A 26,531-nucleotide genomic window follows, 5' to 3' on the forward strand; every position below is an offset into this window, starting at 1 on the left:
TTGTGCTGATCTTCTGGGGGAGGGGCCTGTTGCCATGGTTCCCAAATGTCTTTGCCGGAGGCGGAATTTCCCCGCCCTTGTCTGTCCGGGCTAAGCAAGCTGCTTGGGTTTGCTCTCAGGAGGTTTTGTTCCCTGCAAGCTCTCAGTACATCTTTGGAGGACCCGGGTGGTAATGGCGGCCTCCCAATCTCCACCCGGAGGAGCCGAGTACTCGGGGCCCCACCCCTCAGTGCGCCCCCAGAGAAAAGCCGTCACTCCCATCTCCCTGTTCTCTGGCCGCACTCCGTGCTCACCCGGCCTGTGACCGAGCGTTTCTATCTCTGGCACTCGATCCCATGTGGAGTCTCCAAACCCAGCAGATCCCTGCGGTGTGCTCCTGCGCCGCTCCTCCCGGGGGAGGAAGGGGTTCAGAGAGTTGTTGGTACTCTCTCTTCGATCTCCTGTTGAGTTCGTAGCTGTTCAGAATGGTTTGATCCCTATTCAGCTGAATTCCTGAGACCAGACGAAATCCAGGTCTCCTACTCCTCCGCCATCTTGCCATCCTATCTCCTTCACTTTATTTAGGTGTTACCTCACCAGAGAGGCCTTCCTTGACAACACAATATAACAACCTTATCACTGTCTTACTTTACTTTCTATTCCCTTATGCTACCTTTTCACAGCACTGGTCATTTACACACACACACACACACACACACACACACACACACAGAAATATTTGTCTATTTGTTCTCTCCCATAAAAATGGGAACTTTGTTTTATATGCTAATTTATCCTCAGCATCAAGAACTGTGCCTGATAAACAATTGTTTGATGAGTGAACAACACACATACAACTGGAAGAGTAGTTCTCAGCTCTGTCTCTAACCTCCAGTATGGCTTTGCCCCAGTCATTTATCTCTCCGGGCTTCAGTTGTAAAAAATGAAAATATCGAATCAGATCAAACCTAACCTCCCCTTTGCCTTATTTCTTGCCATGTGAATGCTTGGTTTTTATATATTGTGCTTCTCTGCTAGCTTTCTTTTAAAAAAGCTCTTTAGAAGAAACTAAAAATTGTTTCAAAGACACTGGACTAGATATTCCTTAAAGTTCTATCTTTCTATAAAAGTGTATAGTTGTATCAGCATGAAGAGTTTATAGACCTCCCAGATAGATTACCATGAAAGTCTTTCAAGGAACAATTATGTATTTCTTATTGGAAGAAAATAAAAAGTTATTCGCCCCCTATGCTTCTGGTTCTTAAATTCCAGGAAGAGCACTTAGGAAGTTCATTTACTCACTTCAATTACCAGAAGCTCTTTATTGAGTCCATTTTATAATTTTAATTAACATAATAATCCTGAAAAGTAGGAGGTTATGGAATACATGAATTCAGAGCTTCTAAGATTAATAAGTGTACTGAGGTATGAAAGCTCTTTCACATAATTTTTTTAGCTATGAAGATCAATGGTATAGAAAGGAATCTGTACTGTTCCCAGGCAGATGATGGATATTGAGAAATTGACCTAGACACTGTCTTTAATGTGATGAAGACCTAAATATCAGAGCTGATTCCTGTGAGTCAATATTTTAACCAGTTACTTTGTGAGGGCATGATCTAATGGAACATAACGAGTGCCCACTTTGGAGCCAATGGCCTTTGAGTATAGGGGGTAACTGAGAACATATTTAAAATAAAAAGGTCTATCCAACAAGAAGATCTAACAATTATAAATATTTATGACCCCCAGAAGCCAATTATATAAACCAATTAATACATAATTAAAGAAACACATTGATAATAATACAGTAATAGTAAGGGACTTTAACACCCCACTCACTGCAATGGACAGATCATCTAAGCAGAAGATCAACATAAAACAAGGGTTTTGAATGACACACTGGGCCAGATGGACTTCACAGATATATTCAGAGCATTTTATCCTAAAGCAGCAGAATACACATTCTTCTCAAGTACACATGGAACATTCTCCAGTATGTGACCCACATACTGGGTCACAAATCAGGTCTCAGCCAGTACCAAAAGATTGGGATTATTCCCTGCATATTTTCAGACCACAATGCTTTAGAACTTGAATTCAATCACAAGAGAAAATTTGGAAAGAACACAAATACGTGGAGGTTAAAGAGCATCCTACTAAAGAATGAATGGGTCAACCAGTAAATTAAAGAATTTAAAAAATTCATGGAACATAAGGAATAGAATGGAGGGCATTAGGAAAAGGAAGGGAAAAATGAAGGAGGGGAATTCAGAGGGGGCAACAAACCATGAGAGACTATGGACTCCGGGAAACCAACTGAGGGTTTTAGAGGGAAGGGGGGTGGGGGATGGGCTTGCCCAGTAATGGGTATTAAGGAGGGCATGTATTGCATGGAGCACTGGGTGTTATACACAAACAATGAATCATGGAGCACTACATCAAAAACTAATGATGTACTGTATGGGGACTAACATAACATAATAAAAAAATTAAAAATTAAAAAAAACTTTAAAAGTTCATGGAAACTAATGAAAACACAACTCTTCAGAACCTTTGGGATGCAGCAAAGGCAGTCCTAAGAGGGAAGTATATAGCAATACAAACCTTTCTCAAGAAACAAGAAAAGTCTCAAATACACAACCTAACCTTACACCTAAAGGAGCTGGAGAAAGAACATCAAATAAAGCCTAAAGCCAGCAGGAGAAGAGAAATAATAAAGATTAGAACAGAAATCAATGAAATAGAAACCAAAAGAACAGTAGAACAGATCAATGAAACTAGGGGCTTGTTCTTTGAAAGAATAAGATTGATAAACCCCTAGCCAGACTTATCAAAAAGAAACAAGAAAGGACCCAAATAAATAAAATCTATTAATGGCTCTTCACTTCTTTTATGATCAGTCTTTACTCCACAACATGGCTTACAAAGCACCATATGATTTGGTCCCTATCTGCCTTTCCAACCTCATCTTTTGCTACTCCCTCACTTACGCACTCTCTCATTCACTCACTCACTCACATGCTCATTCATCCAATAAATTTCTTTAGTAATTACATGTACTAAACTTGGGTTAGCCATTAGGGCTTCATGATGAATAGAGACAGGGCCTCACTCTAATGGGATAAGGAAGAATGATGTTAAACTATAATGAAGTATGATGCATGTCATCATAGGGCATACAGGGATCACAGGGGTATAACTAATGGTGGTGGAGAGAATAATTTCCAGAAGTGAGACCAAAGATAAGTAACTATAGACATTGTAGGCTACACATAGACACTTATTAGTAGGCTCCTGTGGTTTGACAATTTAGCCCACCTGTAGACTTAGTCCCAGCCATGAAGGGGGTTTGGTTCTATTCTGCAAATAATCATAAGAGGCACTGGCAAGAAGTTGAAAGTTCCTCAGTTCCTAGGATTTTTTTTTTTAAGATTTTATTTATTTATTTGAGAGAGAGAGAATGAGAGACAGAGAGCATGAGAGGGAGGAGGGTCAGAGGGAGAAGCAGACTCCCCGCTGAGCAGAGAGCCTGATGCGGGACTGGATCCTAAGACTCCAGGATCATGACCTGAGCCGAAGGCAGTCGCTTAACCAACTGAGCCACCCAGACACCCCATCAATTCCTGGGATTTTTTCTTGAAGTCATGGCTAAGTCCTGACCTAACTTGGCCTTCTAGCCAGGATGATGAATATTTGCCTTTCCCTCTGACTCCTGTGTTGGTCTCCATTCCTGACCTAGCACTTGTTATGACCCTGACATGTTGCTGAATCCATCCTTCTGGGATCTTGGCAGCCTTCACATGACCTCAGTAATTCTGGCATGCTTACAGAAGACTGCCTTTCTCTGTGTCAGACCTTCCCAAGGCTGTGTCATATCTCAGTCTTTGTTTTTCAGTCAGTACTTTGCCTCCTCAGCTGAAATCCCATACCTCTCAGCCTGCCACATCTTATGCATCTACAGGTCATCAAGTCATTACCACTTTTCACATGAAGCAGTAGCCTGGTCCAGCTCCCTCATCTATTGGAGACTGACATCCTAAGGGATATCTCCTCAAGATTTCCATTCTGGTCCCCATGTATCCATGCCAGGCTTTCATTCCTGGTAGGGTAGATCTTACTCCTCATTCCCTTTATCATAGTAGGAAGGAATAACTTTGGTGTCACCCGGCTTGAAACTTTGTATGTACATCATCTCTGCAAAGTAATCCTGCTCTCCTCCTTCTCACTGATTCTGATCACATCTTCGTCCATTTGAGACTGTGATTGTACTTTTTGCCCTGGAAAACTGGAAGTCCCTTGCTATCCATGCCTCTGCCCTTCCTCGGTTTTTCCTTGGCAGTCTACTTCCTTCACTGCTGACTCAGTCTTTTCTCCAACATCATTTCTCCCATGACCTATCCTCCTGCACTCAGAACCTAGTTTTGGGACCAGATGATTTTTCTTTTCTTTTCTTTTTAATTATTAGCCAACATATAGTACATCATGAGTTTTTGATGTAGTGTTCAATGGTTCATTAGTTCCGTATAACACCCAATGCTCATCACCACATGTGCCCTCCTTAATACCCATCACCTGGCTACCCCATCCCGCAGTTTGGTTCCCAGAGTCCAGAGTCTCTCATGGCTTGTATCCCTCTCTGATTTCTTCCCATTCAGTTTTCCCTCCCTTCCCCTATGGTCCTCTGTGCTCTTCCTTATGTTCCACATATGAGTGAAACCATATGATAATTGTCTTTCTCTGCTTGACTTATTTCACTTAGCCTAATCCCCTCCAGTTCCATCCATGTCGATGCAAATGGTGGGTATTCATCCTTTCTGATGGTTGAGTAATATTCCATTGTATATATGAACCACATCTTCTTTATCCATTCATCTGTTGAAGGGCATCTAAGCTCCTTCCACAGTTTGTCTATTGTGGACATTGCTGCTATGAACATTGAGGTACATGTGGCCCTTCTTTTCACTACATCTGCATCTTTGGCGTAAATACCTAGTAGTGCAATTACTGGGTCATAGGGTAGCTCTATTTTTAAGTCTTGAGGAAATTCCATACTGTTTTCCAGAGTGGCTGTACCAGCTTGCATTCCCACCAACAGTGTAAGAGGGTTCCCCTTTTTCCACATCCTTGCCAACACTTGTTGTTTCCTGTCTTAACTTGTTGTTAATTTTTTCTATTCTAAGTTGGTATCTCATTGTGTGCTTTTTTTACTGTCAAATTTCTTTTTTTATTTTTTTTGTTTTTTAATTTTTATTTATTTATTTTTAAATTTTATTTTATTATGTTATGTTAGTCACCATACATTATATCATTAGTTTTCTTTCTTTTTTTTTTTTTTGAAAAACCTAAAAGGGAGACAGGAGTTCATCAAAATCCTAAAGGAGAACACAGGCAACAACCTCTTTGACTTTAGCCACATCATTAATTTTTTTTATTATTATGTTATGTTAATCACCATACATTACATCATTAGTTTTTGATATAGTGTTCTATGATTCATTGTTTGTGTATAACACACAGTGCTCCATTCAATACATGCCCTCCTTTTATTTGTTGTTTGATGGAAATATTTTGTATCTTTTTTTTTGTTTGATGGAAATATTTTATATCTTTTTTTAAATTTTATTTTATTACGTTATGTTAGTCACCATACAATACATCATTAGTTTTTGATATAATGATCCACGATTCATTGTTTTCGTATAACACCCAGTGCTCCATGCAGTACATGCCCTCCTTAATACCCATCACTGGGCTAACCCATACCCCCACCCACCTCCCCTCTAAAACCCTCAGTTTGTTTCTCAGAATCCATAGTCTCTCATGGTTCGTCTCTCCCTCCGAATTCCCCCCCTTCATTTTTCCCTTCCTCTTCTAATGTCCTCCATGCTATTCCTTATGTTTCATAAATAAGTGAAACCATATGATAATGGACTTTCTCTGCTTGACTTATTTCACTTAGCATAATCTCTCCAGTCCCGTCCATGTTGATGCAAAAGTTGGGTATTCATCCTTTCTGATGGCTGAGTAATATTCCATTGTATATATGGACCACATCTTCTTTATCCATTCATCTGCTGAAGGGCATCTCAGCTCTTTCCACAGTTTGGCTATTGCGGACATTGCTGCTATGAACATTGGGGTGCATATGGCCCTTCTTTTCACTACATCTGTGTCTTTGGGGTAAATACCCAGGAGTGCAATTGCTGGGTCATAGGGTAGCTCTATTTTTAATTTTCTGAGACACATCCACACTGTTTTTCAAAGTGGCTGTACTATCTTGCATTCCCACCAACAGTGTGAGAGGGTTCCCCTTACTCCACAACCTCTCCAACATTTGTTGTTTCTTGCCTTATCAATTTTTGCCATTCTGACTGGTGTAAGGTGGTATCTCAGTGTGGTTTTGATTTGAATTTCCCTGATGGCTAATGATGATGAACATTTTTTCATGTGTCTGTTAGCCATTTGTATGTCTTCTTCAGAGATGTGTCTTTTCATGTCTTCTGCCCATTTTTTGACTTGATTATTTGTGTTTTGGGTGTTGAGTTTGAGAAGTTCTTTATAGATCTTGGATACCAGCCCTTTAACTGTAGTGTCATTAGCAAATATTTTCTCCCATTCTGTGTGTTGCCTCTTTGTTTTGTTGACTGTTTCCTTTGCTGTGCAGAAGCTTTTCATCTTGATGAAGTACCAAAAGTTCATTTTTGATTTTGTTTCACTAGACTTTGGAGATGTATCTTAAAAAAAGTTGCTGTGGCCGATGTCAATACCTGCCCTCCTTAATACCCATCACCAGGCTAACCCATCCCCCACCTCCCTCCCCTCTAAAACCCTCAGTTTATTTCTCAGAATCCATAGTCTCTCATGGTTCATCTCCCCCTCTGATTTCCCCCTCTTCATTTTTCCCTTCCTACTATCTTCTTCTTCTTTTCTTTTTTTTGTTAAACATATAATGTATTATTTGTTTCAGAGGTACAGGTCTGTGGTTCATCAGTCTTACACAATTCACAGTGCTCACCATAGCACATACTCTCCCCAGTTGTAGTTTTGATTTGTATTTCCCTGATAGCTAGTGATGTGGAGCATTTTTTCGTGTGTTTGTTAGCCATTTGTATGTCTTCTTTGGAGAAGTGTCTGTTCATGTCTTCTGCCCATTTATTGACTGTTTTGTCTTCTGCCCATTTTTTATTGTTTTTTGGGTGTTGATAATTTTTCACTTCACTTTTTGACTAAGCTCTTTGGATTTGGCAGCCTGGAATTTAGGCCCTTCCCTGGCTTCCTGGGACTCCAGGCCACTTGAGTCTACTCTCATGATCTATTCCTCAGGATTACTTTTAGGGTCTTAGTTCATTTTACTTAGGTAAACAGGTACTCCCTGTGCTAGGGGGGTAATGAATCAGAAATACACCAGATGGTCCTGCTTCTCTATATTTCTTTGTCTACTGCAAAGCCCCCTACCCCCCACCTTGGTCATGGCTAGCCTGCAGTGCCCCACTGAGTGAGAACAGGGGGACAGCCTATGACCACTCTCTACTGGGAGGCCATTTTGATGAGAGACCCCTATTGACTAAACCAGGCTGAGTTCTACTTTTACAGTCTGGAAGGCCTCACGGTCACTCCTCATATGATACAGCTGGGTAATAATGAATCTTCTGGCTTAAAAGCTCTGATCTGATGGCTGTGGAAGGAGAAACATGAGGAATCCAGAAACAAATCAGGGTACTACATTATGTGGGAGAGGAAAGAGAGGAAGCCTGTGTCTAGATGATTAATGCCTTTATCTTTTCTCTGAGAGAAACACTATGTGAAGTCCTATAAAATCTTAACCAATGGAGCAGCTTAGAAGCCCCTCCACAACAATACCCACCCCTACCTAGCTCTGCTGGGAACCCACTAGCTAACTGTGGGTCTAGAACTCCTTGTCCATTCAGACCACTAACAATCAGCCTTCTTACCTTCCCTCTCTGTCATTATCCCCTCACCCAGACATATTTACTCCATTCAATTAATGAATATCTACTACGAGTCTACCATGTGTCAGGTACTCTGTCAGATGCTAGGTTATTCACTGGTGAATAAAAAACAGATGTTGTCCCTACCCACATAGAAACTACAACCTAATTGGAAATGTAAACTGTAAGTAAACAAGTGCAAACACATATATAATTGCAAATTGAAATAGTGCTTTGAGGAAAAGGATCTAGTTGCTCCAAGGGAGACTAACAGGAGAGCCTAATTGAAGGAGTGATAGGGAAGATAATATCTGAGCTAAAACAAAAATGAAGGATAGATGTCAGCTAGGCAAGGGAGCAAGTTAGTGTGGAGAACAGGAAAGACAGAGGGAAAAATACTTAAAGGTCCTGAGATAGACTATGAACTTGGTTCATCCAAGGAAGTAAAAAAGTCATATTAAAGAGTTTGGATTTCCATTCTAGTGTAATTGGAAATTCTGTATGAGTTTTAATCCAGGAAATGGCATGAGCCAATTAAACTGAAAAAACTATATGAAGAGGGGATTGGAGAGGAGAAGAGTGAGAAAAAGAAAGCCAGGCAGTGTAGGGGACTTTTTCAGCAAACTAGCAAAAACATGGAAATAGAGACAAGTAAAGAGTTTGGAGATATCTTCTAAAGATAGAATTTAAGGACCTTAATGAGATGAGGGATGTAATAATTTCAGTAAATGATATCAGGCCAAAATCTTTTTTTTTTATTATGTTATGTTAATCACCATACATTACATCATTAGTTTTTGATGTAGTGTTCCATGATTCATTGTTTGCGTATAACGCCCAGTGCTCCATGCAGTACATGCCCTCTTTAATACCCATCACCAGGCTAACCCATCTCCCCACTTCCCTCCCCTCTAGAACCCTCAGTTTGTTTCTCAGAGTCCATAGTCTCTCATGGTTCATCTCCCCCTCAGATTTCCTACCCTTCAAAGACTAAAATAAGAGATGAGGAAGGACAATATATCTTATTTAAAGGGTCTATCCAACAAGAAGGTCTAACAATTGTAAATATCTATGCCCCTAATATGGGAGCAGCCAATTATATAAGCCAATTAATAACAAAAGCAAAGAAACACATTGACAACAATACAATAATAGTGGGGGACTTTAACAGGCCAAAATCTTAATATCATTATTGACTTTTCTCTTACTTTCACATCTCATATTCAGTTTATCCTCAAATCCTAAAGTCTTTATACCTTCAAAATAGATTCAAAATCCTGCAACTCCCAACCATCTCCACAGCTTCTACCCTAACCCAACCCATCATTATTTCTTCCTGGACCACTGCAATAGCTACCCAACTGGTCTCCTGGCTTTCACGCCCCTCCTGCTCACCACAGACTACTTCTCTACTCAGGAGACCCTTTGAAAATGTAAATCAAATAATTTCATCACTCTTAGGATCTTTACCCCACAGTGGCCTCTCATACAAAACTCTTACCAAGGCCTGCAGAGCCCTGTAATCTGGACCCTTCCCCTCTAATTCATTTCGTACTAATCACCTTCTCACTTGTTCCTGTTCAATCCCACTGACCTTCCTGCTGCTCTAGAGACATACAAGCTTATTCCTGCCCTTGAGCCTTTGTGCTTGCTTTTGCCTCTGGACCTCTGTTTTCTTAGATAGATAGATAGATAGATAGATAGATAGATAGATAGATAGATAGAGATACAGATATGGATTATTTCCTCATATCATTCAGTTTCTACTAAATGGTTACCTCTCTGACCACCCTAACTAAAATAGCTCCCTCCACCACCCTCTATGACCTTACCTTGCTTTATTTGTATTCATTACACCTATCATTACCTTACACTATATTATGTATTAATTTGTTTATCTCTCTCACTAGAATTAAGTTCCATGAAAGTATGGAATTGCTTGTTTTACTTCTGCTTCCTTACCGTATAGAAGAGTGCAACATGGGACGCTCTTAAGCAAAATTTATTGAATGAAAAAAGGAAGGAAAAAGTGAAAAAGAGGAAGACATCAAGGTGGCCTCTGAAGTTTCTGTCTTGTCCAGTTGAATGGATGGAGATGGTGGGGCTATTTACTGAGTTGGGTGTACTTTCAGAAGGCCAGGTGTGGAGGAGGTCAGAAGACCCATTTTAATCAGGTTGAATTTTAGGTAACTTTAAGACGTTCAAGAATAGCAATCAGGTTGGCAGATGGATAGGACCACATAAATTTATTATCCCAACTGAAAGTGAACAGGGAAACTAAAAATAAAGTTTTGTACATTTTTTGAAATATTCGTGTATTGGCCACCAATTGTTTTATTACACTGGGCTAACAAAATCATTGTTTTTTAAAATCAAAATTTGTTTTAAGTAAAAGATAAAATAGGGGTGCCTGGGTCACTCAGTTGGTTCACCAACTGCCTTCAGCTCGGGTCATGATCCCAGGGTCCTGGGATCGAGCCTTGCATCGGGCTCTCTGCTCTTTGGGGAGCCTGCTTCTCCCTCTCCCTCTGCCTGCCACTCCCCTTGCTTGTGCTCTCTCTCTCTCTCTCTGTCAAATAAATAAGTAAATAAAATCTTTTTAAAAAAGATAAAGTAAAATAAAATAAATATATATCCATATACATTAAAGCAGAATTTTTGAAAAAACTTCTATTTATTTTCTTTAAATCAATTCACTAACTTTCAGCGCATATTCACATGCTTCAACCAGTTTCTTAGCTACATGTGTATCTAATACTATGTCATTGTTATTTTTATGAAGAATATATTTTTTATGATAAGGCTTTATTATTTTTATTTTTGATGACATTGCCTTGAGTCTTCTTCAGAACTGTATTTTATGGTTAGTAAGTTTGAAATTGTTGACACATTCAACTAATTATTCTTTGTAGATCGTAATATCCTTAAGGCATTATTTCTATAGGTGCTGAGGTACCTGGTAAACTTAGAGCAAATTCTCCTAAATAGGGGACATTCTCAGTTATAAACTTTTTAGTATTAAAATATGTAAACATTTCAGTCCAAATATTTTCATAGTCAGTCTCCTGTTTACTCCCTTCAGAGACATTTTCTTGGATTAATTTTTTTATAAAACAACTTTTGTCAAATAAGATGATGCTTCTTGACTCTTAAATTTTCACCAAATGCAGATGCTGCATAATTGTAGGCCTTCTCAATTTCATCCTACTCTCGCACAATATACTGTATAAATATCCAATTAAAACTAGGAGTTTCATCACAAAATTCTCCTCCTAAAGTAAGTTATCCCAAAGTATAATCATTGAATTTCAAAATTCAATCTTGTACTCCAATTGTGCTTTCATCATTTAATTTATGCAGTTCCTCCCATGCTTTTGTAGAGATAAATGTCATGTCTTGTTTGCAAGCTTTGTTTTCAATAATTGCAATTTGATAAAAGCTTTAAAAGTTGAAATACTTTGGTGCTTCATTTGTTGAATATTTGATTAAAAATTTCCGGTTGATTTTGAACAAAATGCAACCAAAATTTTGTTCTTATTTAGAGGCCTTATTAACAAAATTTAAGGGTCTCATTTACAGCAAAAACAAAAAAGCAAAATCAATGTTGATTAACAAAACAGCTTATTAAAGGCTCAAAATCTCTAAAATCCTATTGATGGCAGACAGTAAAGAAAATAAGCATGGTCTGCCTCCCTAAAAAAAACAAAAATTTTGTGTTTGTGTGGTTTACAATTAGCTTCATAAAAATTGTATTGTTCACTTACTTTGTGTAAATTTTGAGAACTATAGTTCCTATTTTGAAGGTAGAAAATAGAAGCTTGTTTGGATGCAATTATGATTTATATGTATACCACAAACCAATTCAAAATAAATTTCTGCTCTGGAGGTTTGTTGATTTAACAACTATATTGCTTTTACCAAAATTTGTATTCACATTATTATAGCAAAAAATAAACTATTTATTTTTAATGTTGAACTTTTTATTTTACTGAATTAACAATAACATTACCACTAAGACAATATTTTACCTTCAACGGAATAAATTTAGGAAAACCTTACTTTGATTCCATGAATTGGCTGAAAATAATTAAATTACATTGGAATTAAGTTAAATTATTTTCTGTTTGAAATATCTGATGACACTGATTTAAAACTGCTGGTTTTAGTTCTGCTAACAGTGAAAAGACATTAATGGCTACCACTTTATATACAAGACTTGGAATTAAAAATGATTGAAATTATTTTAGAAGAACAGTCATGTACTCTAAATAAAAGTGATACTACACATCACTCCGAAGTGTGGGTTTTCATTTATAGTACATGGACTGTTCTAAAATAATTTCAATCATTTTTCTTCTATGCTCCTGCTTTTATGTGTGTAAATTATAGTCTTTGGGCATAAGTTTTCTTAAAATAACTGTTAAATCAAGTAGATGCTGATGTTCCTTCAGCAGATTTATGTTCTCTGGTTTTTATGTGGTCATGTTATCAGTATACCCCCTACACTCGATCATAAATATCAACAAACATCTTATATAAGTTACATGTTCATTACTAAATTTCATGAGAAATAAAAAGTTAGTACTTAACTTTTTTAAAACACGCACCTTTGTATTTTTCAGCTCATTGCTGGTGAAAGGATTTATTGTGAAGTTTTTTTTAAGAGTAACCAAAAAATTAAGTAAATAATTTTAGATTTACACCACATGATGCCAAAAGATATTAGACTATTCTCTATAAGAAGGACTGCTCAGTCTCTATTTCCCAAACATGTTTTACCTTCCCCTAACCTGTAATTTTCCACATGTCCTATCAGTCTGCCCAACAAGTGACCTGAAGGCTTTATGCATCTGGCAGGTTGCTGCATGGGCATGGTTGGCTGGTACAGCAAGCTGCCAGCGGGGGCAGCACATTTGAATACTTCTCCCACCACCATTTGTGAATGGAACAGTTAACTGCCTTCCTGTATCCATACAGACACATGTAGTTTTATCAGACAGCATACCTCTTTAAAAGAGAGGTGTTGGTTATATTGGGTATGGGAAGGGTCAAAAAGAGAAAACAGGGTTGTCCCTGGTTTTCTTAATTATATGTTTAAATGGTTCTCTATCCCTTGTCACTTATTCCTTTGTCCCCTACCCTGACTTTACTGCCCATTTCATACCTTAAGCACACTTAGTGTGAACTTGGAATTCATTATTCTGAACCAAGAGATAGTGTGATGCCAACTATCCATTGTACAGAGCATTGTGATAATGAGTTACCATTCCTGAGCACCTATTACATATCAAATACAAATCTCATCTCTAATCCTCAAAACAAATCCATAAGCTAGATGTTATTTTCATCTTATAGATGTGGAAACCCAGAGGCAAGGCTACCTGACTGATAAGTAATGGAAGTAGAATAGAGCCCAAGCCTGCATTCTTTCTGTTGCACTATGACTACATTTCTAAAAGGCATCCACAGCTGGAAGTGAACACAGTCCTGTCTGTTTAATCAAAACTCAGCTCTGGGGGCGCCTGGGTGGCTCAGTCGTTGGGCGTCTGCCTTCGGCTCAGGTCAGGATCTCGGGGTCCTGGGATCGAGCCCCGCATCGGGCTCCCTGCTCAGCAGGGAGTCTGCTTCTCCCTCTCTCTCTGCTGTTCCCCCTGCTTGTGCTCTCTCTCTGTCAAAAATAAATAAAATCTTTAAAAAAAAAAAAAAACTCAGCTCTGGCTGACTTATTTATTCATTCACTCAAAATACTTATTGAGTGCCTTCTATACGCTAGGCCCATGCAAGGGGATTACAAAATGCTAATCTAGTGACCTCACACCAGGAACCCTTATTGTATTTCTGCCCATGATGCAGCAACAAAGTAACTTTGATACAAAACTTCAGTTCCAGCATGAACCATTGCAGCTGTAGCCTACTACCCCATCCCAAAGCACCCAGCATTCTGATACTGCCTCATACACCATCCTATATCCCAGCAAATGATAGTTTTGAATGCAGAGTCCTTTACATCTAAGAGTCACAACAACCATAAGAGGGATACAGGACACATTTTAGTATCCACATTTTATACTGAGGCACAAAGAGAGGAAGGGTCTTTCCCAAGAACTATAGCAATCCTAGTATCTTGTCCAGTGTCTTCTTGCTTCCTCTCAGGTATTTGGAATGGAGAAGATAGAGTACATGACTTAGAGCCTCTCCTTGCATGGAGAGCCTATCCCTGGGGTTTCTGATTGCATTAGCATTCTGCCAGCAACCACGTGTAGGTAGGAATACTGTTGTTGTCCATGACCAGGGAGAATAATCAGTTTCAGTTTTCCCCAGTTCTAAACCAGCCAAAGTAATTGGGTTTAATTTTTCTTTTTAATGGCTTGGAATTAATAGAAGCAGCTGCTGCCCCACAGTGTGTAGGTGTCCTTCTCCAGAAGGCGCAGATAAAAAAATAAAAAAATAAAAACCCTATATATAAAATAAACTATGAAAAATAAACAATAGAGTGTGTAGGACAAAAAGGTTAATTCAAGAATCGAGCAGTGTCTTTTTGTTATCAAAAATTCAGCTGGCAATATATAGCTCTGTCTCTCTCCTCCCACCACTAGTGCCCATCAGCCTCTGATAAGATGGTAATCTGATTAGACACCGTGTGTAAAAATGTGTTGCCTGTATCTTAGCACTCCCTCGCTCTCTTTTTCTCCCCCTCCCTGTGACTCACCAAGAGATTAGCTGTGACAAAGTGTGGGGGAAAGAAAAGAATAGATATGCTGGTGACAGGAGCACCATTATAATTATTTGGGGGAAGATAGGATTAGAATTAGGAGTGGGTCCTGTTTGCCTAGGGAGGGTGGATTTATAATGGGGGCATCCATACCAACTGCCTGGCTGTGCCAGACACTGGAGAAGAAAAGAAGGAGCCAACTGGCTCAAGCCAGGTGACGGTCTAGGTTATTCCAGCTAAATGTAAACTAAAGGCCACATGTTAGCATGGATGACAAACCAGAGATTCAGCTGCCCTTATGAAAGGAAGAGGGATGAAGTCTTACCTTAATTTCATATATACCTGGAAAACTGTTGCTTCCCATCCCTGGGTCAATGAAGAAAGAAAATGAAGACTGTTTCTGCAATTGCAATTGTTGGCTAATTTCAGTAAGCACAGCCTTGGTATGGTGGGGAGAATGTGTCTATCAGTCAGATAATAGTGTGCATCAAATAGGTAACACCTTATTAATATATGGAAGGTGATTAATATATGTTACCCCTTTGGGAGTATTTGAGTGACTTTGTTTTGCATACCTCCTTTAGAATTTACAATCTGAAAAAATTATTTTCCTTTCTGCTAATATGAAGAAAAAATGTGTCTAGTGTCTAGAAAGAATGTGGGATTGGGGGGAAATCGGAGGGGGAGACGAACCATGAGAGTCTATGGACTCTGAGAAACAAACTGACGTTCTAGAGGGGAGGGGGGTGGGGGGATGGGTTAGCTTGATGATGGGTATTAAAGAGGGCACGTTCTGCGTGGAGCACTGGGTGTTATACGCAAACAGTGAATCATGGAACACTGCATCAAAAACTAGCCTGGGTGGCTCAGTCGTTAAGCGTCTGCCTTTGGCTCAGGTCATGATCCCAGGGTCCTGGGATCAAGCCCCGCATCGGGCTCCCTGCTCCTCAGGAAGCTGCTTCTCCCTCTCCCACTCCCCCTGCTTGTGTTCCGTCTCTCGCTGTGTCTCTCTCTGTCAAATAAATAAATAAAATCTAAAAAAAATAAAAACTAATGATGTAATGTATGGTGATTAATATAACATAACAAAAAAAAAGAATGTGGGATTGGAACTCATCTATCCATATCCGTATTTTTCTGCTAGATTAAAGAGGAAATTAGGGCTCCTGTCTTTCAGGGTTCTTGAGGAGGGCAGAGAATGCTGTTTTTTAGAGAGCCCTGTGTATTCCATTAGGTCCTGGGCTTCTTTTCTTCCTCTGTGTTCTACTAACCTCCAAAATGATGCACTGGGAATTTGACTGATGGTTTGGAGAGAAGGCAGAGAGGATGGTAAATGGGAAGGAATCATTCATTTGTTCATTAAATCATAAATTCACTCACTCATTCATTCAACAAATATGTTTGATCTCCTCTTCAGGGCCAAGCACTGTACTAAGTGCTATGGATTTTGAGATGAATCAGAAATACAGCAGTTAGATAATAGTGAGCTGAGATTAGCATTTAGAGCAATTAGTTCATGGAGTTGCTGACAAAGCTTTCACAGAGGAAATGTCATTTGAGCTGGGTCTCACTTCTCTACATAGGGATGTACTATGTAGAACAATATGGGAATGGCAATTGCAGAGGGAAGGAAAAGCATTTCTAAAACAAGAAGGTTTGTGAGAACCTAATGTGTTCAGGGCATGACTCAGTTTCACATGGAGAGAGCAAAGTATACATATATTGGTATGGCTGAAATTATTTATTCCAATTTGTTAATCCCTTAAAGTTCACTCACAAATATATTCATTTACCCAATTCATAAGCATTTTCAAGAACGTCAATGAAAAGCTCTGTATAGGTCCTGCAGAACCAGAGATGAACAGTATATCATCCCTGCCCTCGGGGGCAGGTGGGGGCTCAATCTAATGGTGGAGAAAGTTATATATTCAAATTGATATAATGAAAAAGAGGCTATAATAGAGAAGTATATATGGTATGATTGTGAATGTGTTTAGTATGTACATGCATATGTGTGAATGTGTGTGTGTGTGTGTGCTTTGCTCACTCACATGTGCATACATGACTGGATCTGAGGATGTGAGTTACAGGGTCCCCTCACACATGTGGATGCCCTCTTCAGTCATCAGGATGGACCCAGGATGATGGTTTGTTCCAAGAACTGGATCAGCCTTTAGTTTCTAGGTCCTGAGAGCACACGCTCCAAGTCTTGAATCTCTACATCTTTGGCAGAATCAAATGTTGGACTATTTCCTTTATGAAGTCTTCTGGGGAGTCATGGACAAATTTCTTCTTAAGAACAAGCATTCTTGACCCCATCTTCATTTTCATCCTATCATTGGGATAAAAGGAATAATCTTAGAAGATGGTTGTGAGGATTAAAGGACTTAATACATCATAATGTACTTAAATTATACACAGGGTCAATGATATGTATACATATTAGGAATTATAATTGTAATAACTATTATCATCATTGTTGTATTGTTTTCACTGATATCTCAGACTAACTGTATTAAATGGAATCAGAAGGCTGCCTTGTCTAACCTAACATCAACTATAAGAACTTATTTTATGGGATCCCATAAAGCTTCCCATGCTCATACTCCCCTGTAACGTGGACCTTTCTACTTTCCCTTCACTAGTTGAATGCTAAAGAGTCTCTATACTGAACTAAAATCTACCTCCCTATGATATCTACCATTTATCTTCAGAGATGAGTCTTCTTTTCCTTTTATCATAGCTTTTTAAAATAAGCAAGTATTGTTAAATTCTCTGTGCCATTTCTAGTGAGAAAGAGAGGAAAAAGGTGACACTCTTCCTGTCTTCAAAAAGCCTACCCTTTCTTTGAAGAAGTCTCCATTTACTTTTGGTGTTCATTGTTAAGGAATATACCAAGTTATGAAACTTATTTTAATATATGTTAAAGTAGAGAGAAAATTAATGAAAATTGGTCAGAGAAGGATTCAGAGAAGAAGTGTGTTAAAGGACAAACATTTATTTATACATTCTTTTGTCCATTAATTAACTAGTTTGTTTAAAAATTATTTTAGCCTTGACAATCTACCTTATACCACATCTGTGAGTAGCAGTTCACCAAGTAGGTAAGATGGCAAGGAAGGCAGTCCAAATGGAAAGAAGATCAAATACAAAGAGATCCCATAGAGGGATGGGAGGAATGGCATAAAATTGTATTAGGGAGTTGTGAGTAGCTCAGTATTCAAGGAGGTTCAAGGAGGAAGAAATGGCTGATGATACCAGATCACAGGAAGATCTCAGGAAGCCCTGTGGGCTAAACCAGAATGTAAAGATAGGGAGCTGTTTGAAGAGTCTTTAGCAAGAGAGTACTGTGAGAGCAGATTTTTCTGGAAGCAGAAATAAGGCTATGAGCTGGATGGCAAGGGGGAAAAGGAGAGTGGTGTGGTACCATAGGGATTATGAGCACAGACGTCGGAGTCTAATACAAGCTCTGTGGATTACTAACTTTGCCACTTCAGGGAATTTTTTTTTTTACCTCTTTGAGCTTCAGTTTTCTTGTCTGTGTAAAGGGGATGTTAATAGCCCCTGGCTCATGGGGTTATTGTGAAGTTTAAATGAAATGCATATAAAACATTTAACATGATGCCTGAGACATAGTAAAAATATAATAAGCAGGGCGCCTGGGTGGCTCAGATGGTTAAGCGTCTGCCTTCGGCTCAGGTCATGATCCCAGGGTCCTGGGATCGAGTCCCGCATCGGGCTCCCTGCTCCTTGGGAGCCTGCTTCTCCCTCTGCCTCTCCCTCTCTCTCTCTCTCTCTGTCTGTCTGTCTGTCTCTCATGAATAAATAAATAAAAAAATCTTTAAAAAAAATATAATAAGCAAAATAAGAGATAAACCAGAAGTGCATTACAAATGAGAGAGGCATTTTTCCTACTTAGTACCAGCTTTATTTTCCTCTCTTCTTTGTGTTACTTGAAAGTCCTCATGAATTTGGCCTACTGAGCTCTTCTCAAACAGATTTTTATTTGTATTCTTAGCAGAGTCTAGAAAATCTAAGCCCTGAGCAGCATCTCAGCTTCCTTGAATGATTGCCCGAAGGCCCATTACCTTCACTCTGTCTGCAAATCAGGTTAGGCATCCAACCCACTCAGGAGAGGAGCTGGGACAGCTGCAGGCATTAGATGAATTCTCTTGATAGCACATAATCAAATTTGGTGGGGATGGCAGGCTCTCAGAATCAAGTTGCTAAACTTGGCTAGAATAGGAGAAAACTGGGGTGATTGACTTTAAAGCTTGGACCCTGACTGGATATACTAGTAAATGAAGAGCTGAGAACATCAGTATAACCCGAGGGGCCTATCACTGTAGGAATCACTAGCATATGAAGACATGCTCACCTTGTGCTCAGATCTGTGAGCCAGGGTCTGAAGCCAGTATCACAGACCACTGATGAGAGACCTCCAGGCCACTTTCAACTTGAATGCAAATCTGGAACCCTGAGCCTAGGTTATTCCACCAGCCTCACATTCTTGCATGTTCAGTCATGTCAGACACGTAGACCATTACCTGTTCTTTCCATAGCCTCCTCTCTGCACTGGTCTGATCTTGGTTGTCCACTGTTCCTTTCTCTATCCTGAACTTTCCACCTTTTCCTCTGAAACTCAGCTTTATGTTTAATAATCTCACTTGGGTTCTCAGTCTTTTAGTCCACTGCTTCCTTTACCTCTTCTCTTAATCGAACAATGCTTGGTGCTTGATACTTAACAAATATTTGCTACATTAAACAATGAAGTATGATATGGAGGCCATTATCCCCCCGCCATTACCCTCTCAAGAGCTGCTCATTCTCTGACTCCACATACAGAAATATCAGGAGGAGATGACTTTTCTCTTCACTCCCCATGCACCTTCCAGGCCATTATTTCTGTCTCATCACTGGTAGCCCCAACATTTCAAACTAGGAAGGTCTAGAGTAGCAATCTGGTTAGAAAGGAGGAGTGCCTAGGAGGGGCTTGTCTTAAAGTTAGATTTGCATTACAACAAGACTATTGTTACTTGCATATTTATTTGTGGTGACTTTGGGAGTAGGAGGCAAATGGATTCTGCTGGTGGGTCCAAGGACATCCGTAGACAGCCTTTGATACTACCACTGACATTTATGGTGCAAAGCCCTGTTCCTTTGTTGCTTATGCTCTTCTCTATACCACTCCACCCTCCTCAGCACTTTCAGGCTCTCAACCATATTAGACTTTATGTCCCATCACTTCAGCCACTTTTTTCTAATACAGTCAAATCTGTCTTGTTTTCTACACCTGTGCAGCTGCTCTCCTATCCTTCTGTCCACTGTCATCGATTCCATGGCCTGGCACAGTCATGATGCTTAACTTCTTTCACTCACTTGAAAGGTACCCTGTGACTTCAGGATAATTTTTAAATTCTTTAACATGGTTTATAGGGTCCCTTTCCAGTCTGACTTCTGCCTTCCTCTTCAGACCCATTTCTCATGATTTCCCTTCTCACTCTTTGTGCTTCAGTCATCATGAATTCCTTTCGGTTCCAACATTTTACTTGTTCTCTCTTGCCTCCTGGCTTTTGCACACACTCATATCTGGAATGCCAGAAGTTCATAACTTACCAAGAGGGATTATGGAGGAGTGTTCTAGGTTCGGGACTTGGAATAAGACAGAAACAAATCTGAGTCTCAGCTCTATCATTTACTTGTTTGAGATCATGGGTAAGCTCCTTAACTTTTATGAGCCTCCACGACCACATCTGCAAAGTGGGATAATACCCACCTTGAGATACAAGAATTAAATCAGGTACTGAATGAGCCCCAGAAACAACCCATACTGTGCATGTTCTGTTCATTCCTTGCTTTCTCTTTTCCCTCATTCTTCCCTCAATCCTTCTTTTCCTTCTTTCCCTCCTTAATTTTTGTCTTCTTCCCCTCTCTGATTTTTACTTAATGTTTGGGTGAGATTCATAAGATCCAGGGCTACAGGCAAACAATACAAGCTGCCATATGTACAGAATTAGTGTCTTGCAACCTCTGCTCTTCCACAGGAAGCCCACAGCCTTACTTCCCACCCTGGCTACTTAGGCAGCCTCAGAAGGACACCAAGGTAGAAGCAAGATTCTGCAACAAACTACATGTTACAATGCTCTGGGAGCTCTTAACAACTTTCTTCAGGCTGTTGTACCTGGAGCCACCACCAAACTTGTTTTTTCTCAACCTCATCACCTATACCCTCCTCTTCACACGGTCCTCTACATAATCCTGTGTCTCATGGCTTCTCAGTTGAATGCCAAGCCCCTACAGGTGAGCCTTGCATCCTTCACCCACTGTGCCAGTAACCCTCAGAAACATACCTGCCTCTAAAGATCTTCCAAACCGATCCTAGTGGATAAGACTTATGAAGCCATCAATAAAGAAGCAAGAGTTACTGCAAAATGTGGGAGCTGAACGGGCCTGGAATTGTCAGTGGATGATAATAGAAAAGGCACAGTTTGAGATGGGTGTTGTAGGATCAACAGGATTTTGAAGGCACAGAAATGAGAGGCATTCACTGCAGGAAAGCAGTGTGAATAATTTGGATGTCATACAGCATGAGAGGGTATAGTGAGCCTACAGTGTGGATGAATGTAAAGAAGTTATGGGAATTATGACTGGAACATTTTGCCTTTTCTCATGTATATGTTTCAGAGTTCCTTACTGGAGAATGAGCGTGATGACTTAGCAAAATGGCCTACACAGTATATTTGAAGCCGTATTTCCCAAAGTGCCTCTGTAGAAAATTAGTGTCATGGAATGTTCTGTAGGAAAACCATAATAATAATTTAAAGAAATGTTGAATATTCTTTCCTCCCTTTGAATATTTACAATGCATATTAGCTTATTTTAAAAAGGTCTGAATTAGGCTTGTAATACAAAAACTGCAACAAACTCTTCCTAGGGAAGAGTAGGCCTCCCCTATTTATTTCAGTATAATATCACAGTCTTTAGTTGCTCTCAAGGGACTTTAAGAGTCTGTAACTATATTGTATATTTATTTTTAATATTTCATTGACTGCTTCCTCACCAGAGTGTAGATTCCATGAAGACAAACACGTTGCCTATCTTATTTACCATTATACATCAAGAATGTATTACAATGCCTAGGCATATAATAAGTACTCAAAATAAGAGTAAACAATGACTAAAATCTTTCTTCAACTTTGCATTGTCCAAACAGCTGATAAAGGGTAGGGCTAGAATTTGAACAAAGTGTTGCCAAATCCTGGTCTCTGTTGGACCATAGATGGTATGGTTCTTGTTCCCAGGCACCACGTGGAGTTCTTGATGTTATAGTTTTTCGCTTCTTGTTTATTACCTTTTGAAGCTTGAATGATTATCTGATATGCCCACATTTTTTTGTTTGTATCTTTCAGGCAAAGGCTGCCACCTAAAAATGTTTACTACTACCGGTGCCCGGACCATAGGAAAAATTATGTGATGTCCTTTGCATTTTGTTTTGACCGAGAAGAAGATATTTACCAATTTGCTTACTGCTACCCATATACATACACGCGCTTTCAGCATTACCTTGACAGCCTGCAAAAGAGAAACATGGATTACTTCTTTCGGGAGCAGCTGGGTCAGAGCGTGGTAAGGCCTACTCAGAAATAGGCAGCCTTGGGGGAGGAGCTTTGTAATGAGTTTTTATAGAATGCAATGGATATTGATGCTTTGTATATGCTCTGGAACTTTTAAGTATAATTATTTTTATTGTGCTATTCTTTGCCTCTGTGGCCAAGAGGAAGTCACAGAATAAGATATGAGACAGATGCTTGTCCTTCTGAATTGAAGCTGATGATGCTCTCTAACAAAATACAAAAACTCTGGTGAGAAAAGAAGGAGGCTCCTACCAGGTGTTACAGGCCTATTAAAGGCATGAAAGCATTTTATGAGTGTGAGCCTCTGAGATAAAAAATACATTTGTCTTTTAATGAATTCAACTTGCCTGCAGTGCAGGTTAGCAAGTGGTGTGCAGTTTGGTTGTGCTGCCCACGATGTGTTCTGTCTCTGCCATCCATCAGTTCCCAATACTTCTTCCCTCCCAGGTTTACTTCTCTGGGTCTGGAGATTTCAGTCTTACATTCTGAATTATTTCCTATTGCTGGCATAACAAATTGCCATGAACTTGGTGGCTTACAACAACACAAATTTATTATCTTATGGTGCAGGAGAAGTCTGAAATTGACCTCACTGGGCTAAAACAAAGGTATCAGCAGGTCTGCATTCCTTTTGGAGGTTCCAGGAGAGAATTCATTTCCCTGTTCTTTCCAGCTTCTAGAGGCTGTTTGCATTTCTTAGCTTGCAGTTCCCTTCCATCTTCAAAGCCAGCAATGGCTGGTTGAGTCTTTCTCATGCTGCATCACTCTGACACTGAATCTCCTGCCTCCCTCTTTTACTTATAAGGACCCTTGTGATTATGTTGGGCTCATCCAGATTATCCAGGATACTATCTCTATCTAAAGATCTTTAACTTAATCACTTTGGTAAAGTCTCTTTTGTCATATAAAGTAATATATTCATAGTTTTCTGGGATTAGAATGTAGACATTTTGGGAAAGGGGTGCATTATTCTGCCTACTATTGTTCTCTGTGGTCAGTGATACTTCAGTTAATTGTAATGAATAAGCAGGTGACAAATTGGCTTTATGTTTCATTCTTTTTTTTTTAACTTCTGTGTTTAAGTTTATTTTTACATATTTTTTTAAATTTTTAAAATTTTATTATGTTATGTTAGTCACCATACAATACATCATTAGTTTTTGATGTGGCGATCCAGGATCCATTGTTTTCATATAACACCCAGTGCTCCATGCAGTACGTGCCCTCCTTAATACCCATCACCGGGCTAACCCATCCTCCCTCTCCCCTCCCCTCTAAAAACCCTGTTTGTTTCTCAGAGTCCATAGTCTCTCATGGTTCATCTCTCCCTCCGATTCCCCCCGTTCATTCTTCCCTTCCTTCTCCTAATGTCCTCCATGCTATTTCTTATGTTCCACAAATAAGTGAAACCATATGATAATTGACTTTCTCTGCTTGACTTATTTCACTTAGCATAATCTCCTCCAGTCCCATCTATGTTGATGCAAAAGTTGGGTCTTCATCCTTTCTGATGGCTGAGTAATATTCCATTGTATATATGGACCACATCTTCTTTATCCATTCATCTGTTGAAGGGCATCTCGGCTCTTTCCGCAGTTTGGCTATTGTGGACATTGCTGCTTTGAACGTTGGGGTGCATATGGCCCTTCTTTTCACTACATCTGTGTCTTTGGGGTAAATACCCAGGAGTGCAATTGCTGGGTCATAGGGTAGCTCTATTTTTAGTTTTTTGAGGCACCTCCACACTGTTTTCCAAAGTGGCTGTACAACTTGCATTTCCACCAGCAGTGTAAGAGGGTTCCCCTTTCTCCACAACCTCTCCAACATTTGTTGTTTCTTACCCTGTCAATGTTTGCCATTCTAACTGGTGTAAGGTGGTATCTCAATGTGGTTTTGATTTGAATTTCTCTGATGGCTAATGATGATGAACATTTTTTCATGTGTCTGTTAGCCATTTGAATGTCTTCTTTAGAGAAGTGTCTTTTCATGTCTTCTGCCCATTTTTTGACCTGATTATTGGTTTTTTGGGTGTTGAGTTTGATAAGTTCTTCATAGATCTTGGATACCAGCCCTTTATCTGTAGTGTCATTTGCAAATATGTTTCATTCTTTAATAACTGTGGCCTGTGCCCCTAAAATAGGCATATTGAGTACCTTAAAGATCCTAAGTGAGGATACTGGTGGAATTGGCAGAAAATACTATACTCAAGGTTCTGATATGTGTTGGTGGAAAAATGGATTCTGCCCAGTGACTCTGAGTTCCACCTAGAAGGGAGTCCCACTTCCAAATAAAAGTTTTCAAGACTATGCTGTTTAAAAGACATAGAGTCTAGTCCAGGATACCCCCAAAAAGGAAAGAAATAAAGAGGGCTTGTGTATGGCTCAGGTACCTGAGTGTCAAATCTGATCTCAAAAGCTAGTGGTCATGATGATATTCTTATAGTCTGAGATTCTCTATGCACTTAGATTTTGCTAAACCGTCTTCCCAACAGTGCTTCTGGTGGGTGCATGGGTATCTGGTGCCTATATATTTCGAACTGAGAATTGGGGCACATGGTGTATCAGTCAGCATGCTAGCAGGAAACAGGTGGGAGCCTCACATTAGGATAATTCGAGGAGGGTTTAACAAATGGGCTATTTACAAGGTGTGGGCAGTGTGTAGGGAAACCACAGCGTATAGTGCATTTCCCTGGGGCTAATAAAAGTTCAAAGGGTGTGCAGGGAAGGAGTGGTTACCGGAACCCAATAGTAGAGAGTCATATAGTGGGCCACCTTGAGTGGAACCTTGAGTGACCTTCAGATAAGGAACAAAGTTAGCCTGAGATGACTCCACAAGGAGGGAGCTGAGAAAAATAAGTACAGAGAAATATAGTAAATACAAAGAAAAATAAATACATAGAACTCATTCTCCTACTTCCCTCTGATTTCCTGCTAGGGGTCCTTGTTGACCAGCCCAACCAGAAGTCAGAGGACAAGAGAGCCCATTGATGTAATCCATACAGAGAAGCCACCCTGGTCAAAGAAAATGCAGAAGGGCAGAGAGTGAATGTAGTGAGACAAATAGAACATATTAAGCACATATAGATTGATCAACAATTTATTACTGGAAACAGTGAGATTATCTGAGATAAGACTGTCAGAGAAATTCTGAGATGAGTGTTTGCCAGACATATGAATTGTAATATGAGTTAAGACAGTGATAAGTTCATTCAATACTTATGACTTTTAATTTTAAGGGCAGGATTTGTATATTTCATTCCTGTGTCCACCCAAGCCCCTTCTTAGATTTATGCCGAACAGAATGGAGGTACATACTGAATGGCTATTACATAGATTATTGAATAAATGGAAGAATGAATCCAGCGTGGATCCAAGATGGAATTCTACCATCACATCTATGTTTTAGGCAGCAGGATGAAGAAGATATGGAGAGAAAGAAGAAGATGCAGTTACATAGCACTTTCTCTTCTATTCCATTTCATAGAACTCATACCCACCCTTCTCTAAAGTAAGGATGAGACATGAAGTCTTCGTTCTGGGTGACCATGTTTCCAGCTAAAAATTGGCAGTCCTGTAGATATATACGAGAACTGATATTGAAGGACAGCCTGATATCTCTGCCACAGGAAGCCTAAATTTCGTTTTCAACTCTAATACCAAGTTACTCATATGACCTTGAATATTACTTACCCTTTCTGGAGACAGGTTTTTCATCTATAAGATAAAAAAGTTAGACTTGAATAGTGTTTTCAAATTATTCTTTGAGGAACTCCTTGGGGAAAAAAAGAGAAACAAGTTGAGACCCTTGTCCTACTTCAGACTTTATGAGGGGTACTGAGGGATATAAAACAAATCTTGGTGTTCTTCCAGAAATGTATTCTATACCTGAGGAAATAAGACATATTCAAACAGAAATAATATTTTTAAAGTATATAATTAAGGATCTCACGAGTTGTTTAGAGAGTTATTGGTCAGACTAACCATCAGGGAGAAGGTAGGCTTTAAGCTAAGTCTTATAAGATGGGTAGGAATACTAAATATAGAGTTGGGGAGAAGGCAGTCCAGACAGCAGGATATAGCTAAAGTCATTGCATGGTGGCAGTTGGTTAGAAGTCTGGTTTGAGGGGGCAGAGCAAGATGGCGGAGGAGTAGGAGACCTGGATTTCATCTGATCTCAGGAATTCAGCTGAATAGGGATCAAACCATTCTGAACACCTACGAACTCAACAGGAGATCAAAGATAAGAATAGTAACA

The 26,531-nt window shown here is 39.5% G+C and overlaps 1 protein-coding gene across 1 annotated transcript in view; it reads left to right on the forward strand.

Moving 5' to 3' along the window:
- The window catches only part of LOC112823825 (AGBL carboxypeptidase 4), a 1,550,619-nt gene that overhangs the window by 1,019,718 nt on the left and 504,370 nt on the right, over positions 1 to 26,531 (forward strand). The window contains exon 5 of the mRNA XM_073896781.1: positions 22,053 to 22,269. Within this exon, the coding sequence (XP_073752882.1) occupies positions 22,053 to 22,269 (217 nt within the window). The remainder of the gene's footprint in view (positions 1 to 22,052; positions 22,270 to 26,531) is intronic.

Source organism: Callorhinus ursinus, unplaced genomic scaffold (genome assembly GCF_003265705.2).
Source record: "Callorhinus ursinus isolate GAN/ISIS: 27379988/994484 unplaced genomic scaffold, GSC_fseal_2.0 scaffold9, whole genome shotgun sequence".
NCBI classification, from domain to species: domain Eukaryota; kingdom Metazoa; phylum Chordata; class Mammalia; order Carnivora; family Otariidae; genus Callorhinus; species Callorhinus ursinus.